This window comes from Mandrillus leucophaeus, unplaced genomic scaffold, assembly GCF_000951045.1.
Source record: "Mandrillus leucophaeus isolate KB7577 unplaced genomic scaffold, Mleu.le_1.0 Scaffold55, whole genome shotgun sequence".
Classification (NCBI taxonomy): domain Eukaryota; kingdom Metazoa; phylum Chordata; class Mammalia; order Primates; family Cercopithecidae; genus Mandrillus; species Mandrillus leucophaeus.
In genome coordinates, this window is record NW_012105919.1 from 3,015,942 (window position 1) to 3,023,526 (window position 7,585).

General features: G+C 40.3%; 1 protein-coding gene across 1 annotated transcript in view; it reads right to left on the reverse strand.

The window, feature by feature from the left end:
- NAA25 (N(alpha)-acetyltransferase 25, NatB auxiliary subunit) overlaps positions 1–7,585 on the reverse strand; it is a 90,246-nt gene that overhangs the window by 56,770 nt on the left and 25,891 nt on the right. The window contains exons 4-6 of the mRNA XM_011997899.1: positions 3,382–3,456; positions 1,315–1,422; positions 869–947 (exon numbers count right to left, since the gene is read on the reverse strand). Of these exons, the coding sequence (XP_011853289.1) occupies positions 869–947; positions 1,315–1,422; positions 3,382–3,456 (262 nt within the window). The remainder of the gene's footprint in view (positions 1–868; positions 948–1,314; positions 1,423–3,381; positions 3,457–7,585) is intronic.

A 7,585-nucleotide genomic window follows, 5' to 3' on the forward strand; every position in this document is an offset into this window, starting at 1 on the left:
AAAAATTAGCTGGGCGTGGTGGTGCATGCCTGTAATCCCAGCTACTCAGGAGGCTGAGGCAGGAGAATCGCTTGAACCCAGGAGGTGGAGGTTGCAGTGAGCTGAGATTACGTCACTGCACTCCAGCCTGGCCACAGAGCGAGATTCTGCCTCCAAAAAAAAAAAAAAAATAGAAACAATGGAGCCCAGTGTGGTGGTGTGTGCCCCTAGTCCTAGTTACTTGGGAGGCTGAGATGGGAGAATTGCTTGAGCCCAGGAGTTCCCAGCCTCGGCAACACAGTGAGCCCTCATCTCTTTAAAATAAATCAACAAATAATAAAAATAAATAATGGGTATAAGAGTATGCAGAGCAGAGTTCACAAACTCAAATGCCTTCATAGGACAAAAATGTAAATAAAGAAGGAATGTTTGTGGTATCTACAGAGTACAAATCCTAACTAGAGGGGCATTAATTTAAAATTTTTAAAGAAAAAAATTTTTTTAATAAAAACACTGCACTAACTGAATAAGATTATTCTATGAGCCAGGCATACTATGTTTTCATTCGTGTTTAAGAAAAAAAAAAAAAAAGTGGAGAAGATGAATCTTTCGAAGAATATAAAGTATAACTGGAGGAAAACCTAGGGGAAGAGGGCTAGAGATCTGAAGCATAACCTTTCACATTCCTTGAAGTTTCTGAATCTGTTATTTTCAAGTAAAAACATTTTTAAAAACAAATTTACAACATACAGAAAAGTCTGGAAGAGTATAACAAAATGATCAAAAGTGTTTATGTCTTTATATCCTTATGTGGAAATTTTCTACGATAAACATTTTTCATGTTTAAATAAGAAAAAAAAAAAGCTTTAAGAAAATTTTTAAAAATTACCTCCTAATTTCCCTCTGATGACATCCAAGGCCTCCTGGTACTTTCCCAAACGTTCCAGGATCATATAATAAAGTTCAACCTTACAGGAAAAAAAACAAGAAGTGCAACCTCTGAAACTTTTCAATAATAAAGAGATAGTCATTTATAGGTTTTTAAAAAGTTTTTTAATAGAGCATGTCTTCAAATGAGATGAAACTGACAGTAAGAAAAAGGTAACAGGATCTTCTCCATCTATCTCTCTCCCATCTATATACATCTCAGCCTAGAGTACTTGCTAGAAACAGCTCAGTGATTAGACCTAAGCCGAGGGCTTCACATTTACCCAAAGGCCAAGTGTGAGGACCTAGCTATCAAACTGGAACAAAACAACAGTTTATAGTATTATAACATAATATTGTAGCACCAGCAAAAAAATGAGAACACAAAAGTGGGCTTAAAATACTCACTTCAGCCTCAGCTTCTATCTTGTCCTCTTTCACCATTTTTTCTACCATTCTCTCAGCAAGGGGCAGAAACATTGTTTTTGAGAGGTTTTCATCCTGTGCCGATATAGACTGAAAGATGAAAAATAACGTTTCATTCTAATTTCTCCCCTGCTTGCGCTATTGATAGTAACATTACCGTTAATTGGGCACATAATTATCAATCCATCATGTCAAATATCAGATTTAATATGAATTCCCTGCCAAGGAGGCACATTACAGAGTGGTTTGTTTTACAAAAGATTTCTCTGCTAAAGATTCATTATCCTATGTGTTCTTGAAATACTGAGCTTCCACAATACAACCTAGCATTTAAGTTGGTTATTTATACATTTTTCTAAAAGAATATAAAGAGGCAGCATGCCTATACTGTTTATTATTTATGAGTATTATCAGGTATTTGAAGAGGAAAGCCTTCCAGGTATCTTTGAGATGTTCACATACTGGAAGAGAAATGCCAATTCCTTTCATTACACAGTTTACCAGTAGCTAGGTACCTTAAATTGGTAACAAAAATTAACACATGAAATTCATAAAGTTAATAACGTCAGAATCTGCTCACAGCTCACTTAACCCTTGTAAACAACCTTTCAAAGTTGATGTTATGCTTATTTTACAAAGAAACTAAGGTTAGGCCAGGTGTGGTGGCTCATGACTGTAAACTTAACACTCTGGGAGGCTAAGACAGGTGGATCCCTTGAGGCCAGAAGTTTTGAGACCAGCCTGGACAACATGGCGAAACCCCCAACTCTACTGAAAAAAAATTTAAAAATTAGCTGGGTGTGTGTGGTGGTGCATGATTGTAATCCTAGCTACTGAGGAGGCTGAGGCATGAGAATCACTTGAGCCTAGGAGGTGCATTGTGCCATGCACTCCAGTTTGGACAACAGAAAAAAAAAAAAAATTAAAGTTAAGAGATTTCCCAAACAGCTTTACCAGACATGTGGTAAAGCTAACGTATGAAAGCAGACCTGTCTGACCCCATAACATCTGTTCTTAATCACTACTTTTAAATCCTTCCTCCCCATCCTCTCCTATACAGAATCTCACTTTGGTCCCTGGGAGAGAAGTGTCTCCTTTCTGCAAAAGAGCAAACTGAGGCTCAGAAAGGAGAAGTGATAAAAGAAGGCCACCCAGTTCAATGAGCCATTAACTAACCAGCAATGTTGTCTTAAAGGCAAACATCAAGTTGTAATATCAAACATTTCAAGGCTCATGCTTGATCAAGCAACCCAGCAATAGATCAGAGATTCAGGGGAAATACAGTCCATGCTACCCACAAATAAACTGATATACCAACTCATAAACAATACTCAAAATCCCTAACTTAAGTCAACTGACAACACAAACTCCCTGTCTGACATGCTGCAACACATTACGCAAAATGTTCACAGTCAGATGCAGAGGCTGATGCCTGTAATCCCAGCACTTTGGGAGGCTGAGGCAGGAGGATTGATTGCTTGAGGCCAGGAGTTCAAGACCAGCCTGGTCTTGAACAGTCTCACTGTCACCCAAGCAGGAATCCAGTGGTACAATCTCATCTCACTGCAACCTCCACCTCCCAAGTTCAAGTGATCCTTCTGCCTCAGCCTCCAGAGTAGCTGCGATTACAGGCACGTGCCACCACGCTCAGCTAATTTTTATATTTTTAGTAGAGATGGGGTTTCACCATGTTCGTCAGGATGGTCTCGATTTCCTGACCTCGTGATCCACCCACCTCGGCCACCCAAAGTGCTGGGATTACAGGTGTGACCCACCACATCTGACCAAAAAAAAGAATTTTGTTTTAATTAGCCAGGCAAGGTGGTATGCACCTGTAGTCCCAGATACTTGGAAGGTTGAGGTAGAGGGACTATTTGAGCCTAGGAGGTCAAGGCAGCAGTGAGCTATGATTGATTGCACCACTGCACTCCTGCCTGGGTGACAGCATGACCCTGTCTCAAAAAAAAAAAGTTCAGAAGACACATTGAGGACAATGACTATATAAAAAATAAAACCAAACCTCAATCCCATTCTGAATGCCATACTCACTTGCATAATTAAGCTCATCACAGACCAAAAGTAGTAGGGATTTTTGGGGACAATCTTATATAGAGCCATGCCAGCCTAAAAGAGAACCATAAATATTTTATTTAGAAACACCATACAGAGGGGGATTAATGATCTAGACACATGACAAAAAATTTATTGGGAGAACAGCAATATATTTACATATCCCAGTTAGTAAATGCCTAGTGACTTGATGGCTATAGCAATAGTAGTAATCACAAAGGTGAATATTCATGTTATGAGTGACACTTCAATTTTTGAATCAGAATTTTCTAAAATTAAAGTCCGATATTTCCAGAATACACTGCAATCCAATATAGTTCTAGCAAACTACAAAGCAAACACAAAATTTGGCTTGTAAGTGTACTATACATCAATAAACTTTACTGAAGATACCATACTAACCAGTTATTAGTAAAAACAAACAAGCCCAGAGAATACACTTAAACTTCAATATCAGAAAAGATTACTATGCCATAATTCAAAAATTCTTCTTAGGAAAATAATATGGTTACTTCAAGATTCCAATAATTAGAACTGAAATCTTTCATTATAAAATGTATAATATGTAAATACTTAAAAGCAGGAACATGCTTTTAAAAAAGAATAGACCTATTCAAGCATAATTTAGACTGTATCCATAATTAGTCAACTAGTAATTGACGCTAAAAACTCCATCGAGTAATTTTCATATGTTTTTTAATCTTTTGCCTACTGCCAATCTAGTTCCAAAATTACTGCCAATCTAATGGAGCTCCTATGAAGTAGAAGAAACTATCTATTCCCTACAAAGATTCAAAGATCGAGTCCCTGTCCCAAAGCCATTTAAAAGCGAGGGAGAAAACAAATACATAAATGACTGAAATGTATTTAGCATTTAAAATAAATGTCCTGGGCCAGGCACAGTGGCTCATGCCTGTAATCCCAGCACTTTGGGAGGCCGAGGCTGGCAGATCACCTGAGGTCAGGAGTTCGAGACCAGGCGAGCCAACATGGAAAAACTCCATCTCTACTAAAAATACAAAGATTAGCTGGATGTGGCAGCAGGGACCTGTAATCCAAGCTACTCGGGAGGCTAAGATAGAGAATCGCTTGAACCTGGGAGGTGGAGGTTGCAGTGACCAGATATTGCGCCACTGCACTCTAGCATGGGCAACAGAGTGAGACTCTGTCTCCAAAAAATAAATAAATAATAATAAAAAATAAATGTCCTAGGCCAGCCATGATGACTCATGCCTGTAATCCCAACATTTTGGGAAGCTGAGACAGGAGGATCATTTGAGCTCAAGGAGTTTGAGACTAGCCTGGGCAACATTGTAAAATCTTACACACACACACACACACACACACACATATATATATGTTAACCAGGGTGGTGGCAAGCACCTGTGGTCCCAGCTACTGGTGAGGGGCTAAGGTGGGAAGATCACCTGAGCCCAGGGAGATCGAGGCTACAGTGAGCTGTGATCACACCACTGCACTCCAGCGAGGGCAACAGAGACTCTGTCTCAAAATCAAAATGATAAAACTAAAATATAAAAATAAATGTCCTATATAAAACACCATGCTAGGGTTTTTCCAAGGAAGGCAAAGTTGTTCATTTTCTTACCTCTTCCTTCCTTAAGGGAAAGTACAGAGGAGAACGTTATAATTAAAGCCCCTCCAAGGTAGCCATCATTCAGATGACTTTGAAGGTCAAACAGAACATGCGGCGGGGTGCGGGGGTGTGGTAACGATACATATAAAACTACAAATATTTGCAGTGAATGGGTAAATGAATCACCTCAAAGTAGGAGAAAAATGAGTCTGAACAAAAAACATTCAAGAAAGTTAAGGGATATATGCTGATAAAAACAAGTAGGATATCTGGCTAAAACAATTCAGAGTAGTAGGAAAAGTGTTGAAAGATAGGCCAAGGTACTTTTGTTGTAAGGTGTTAAAAAAGGAGCCTATACAGAATAGAGAAGTGATAGATATAAATCTATACTCTTCTAGGAATAGTATCTTAGCAGTACTGTGAAGAGACAAAGTAGGAAGAAAGAAAAGGTGAGGTGATGAGGCACAAAACCAGGATGGGGTAGATCAAACAGAAAAGAAACCTGGAAAGATACAGCAGAGGCCGGGCACCATAGCTCACGCCTATAATCCCAACACTTTGGGAGGCCGAGGCAGGAGGATTACCTGAGGTCAGGAGTTCGAGACCAGCTTGGCCAATAAAGTTAAGGTAAAAGATAAAAGTGATGGTGAAATTCTGTCTCTACTAAAAATATGAAAATTAGCTGGGCGGGGAGGTGGGTGCCTGTAATCTCAGCTACTCAGGGGGCTGAGGCAGAAGAATCGCTTGAACCCAGGAGGAGGAGGTTGCAGTAGGCCGGAATTGTACCACTGAACTCCAGCCTGGGGGACAAGAGTGAAACCCCATGTCAAAAAAAAGAAAAAAAAAAAAAAGATACAGCAGCAGTAGAATGAAGATGATCTAGAGACAACAAGGACATAAAGGATAGGAGAGTCGAAGATGGCTTGGGGCTCCTGCTTCTAACACTGGGGTACATATACTCCATAGGTATAAAATGAAAAATGTTAGGAAATTCAATTGATCCCTGGGAAGACTTTACAATCAAAATAAAAAATAGTAATTTTTTCTTTGAGTTAGAAAACTGGCTAGGTACAGTGGCTCATGCCTGTAATCCCTGCACTTTGGGAAGCCAAGGCAGGAGGATTGCTTGAACCCAGCAGTTCAAGACCAGTCTGGGAAACATAGTGAAATCTCATCTCTACAAAAGTGAATGTTTAAAAATAAATAAAAGTTAAGAAATCCATTTTACTTGAGAATATGGAAAAACATTTTTATAAGACATACAGAGATAAAAATATGTAACATTAGAATATGAATTAATATAAAATGCAAGGCAAAAATTTCATGTCCATACCCTATGATCTTGCAGGCTCTGATAATCTGCTAAAACAAAATTTTTGATGACAGACAAGTTTAAAAACACGAATCTAAGTTGGTGACGTAGAATGAGAATGTCATTTACAGGAAAAGAAAAACCTTATCACCATATGAAAAACTAGCTACTCTTCATTTATGGTGGTTTCAGAATCACCAGCCAGAAATGTTATTTGGGGCAGCAGAAGCTCTTAAGTTTCCCTCCCTCCTACCTCCACCAGTTTATACAAACTGTATTTGCTTAACAAATTAATGTGCAGATGCTATTCTAGGTAATGGAAAATCAACAATCAGCAAATCAAACAAAAACCTTTATCCATATGAAATATGACATTAAATTTGTGAAATACCTCAGACTGACATTCCACACTCAAAATAAACATACTTAAGCTAAGAAACTGTAACTTCCTCAAGCAGCAACAGTATAAAAATTAGCCAGGCACAGGCAGGGTGCAGTGGCTCAAGCCTGTAATCCCAGCACTTTGGGAGGTCAAGGTGGGCGGATCATGAGGTCAAGAGATGGAGACCAGCCTGGCCAATATGGTGAAAGTCCGTCTCTATTAAAAATGCAGAAGTTAGCCGAGTGCAGTGGCTCACGCCTGTAATCCCAGCACTTTGGGAGGCTGAGGCAGGTGGGTCACGAGGTCAGGAGTTTGAGACCAGACTGACCAATATGGTGAAACTCCGTCTCTACTAAAAATACAAAAATTAGCTGGGCATGGCGGTGTGCACCTGCAACCCCAGCTACTCAGGAGGCTGATGCAGGAGAATTGCTTGAACCCGGGAGGCGGAGGTTGCAGTGAGCCGAGATCACGCCACTGCACTCCAGCCTGGGCAACAGAGAGCGAGGCTTCATCTCAAAAAAAAAAAAAAAAATTAGCCAGGTGTGGTGGCAGGCACCTGTAATCCCAGCTACTTGGGAGGCAGAGGTGGGAGAACCACTTGAACCCAGGAGGCAGAGTTTGCAGTTAAGCTGAGATTACACCACAGCACTCCAGCCTAGGCGACAGAGAGAGTCTATCTCAAAAAAAGAAAAAGAAAGAAAAGAAGTATATCCTGGCCGGGCGCGGTGGCTCAAGCCTGTAATCCCAGCACTTTGGGAGGCCGAGACGGGCGGATCACGAGGTCAGGAGATCGGGACCATCCTGGCTAACACGGTGAAACCCCGTCTCTATTAAGAAATACAAAAAACTAGCCGGGCGAGGTGGCGGGCGCCTGTAGTCCCAGCTACTCGGG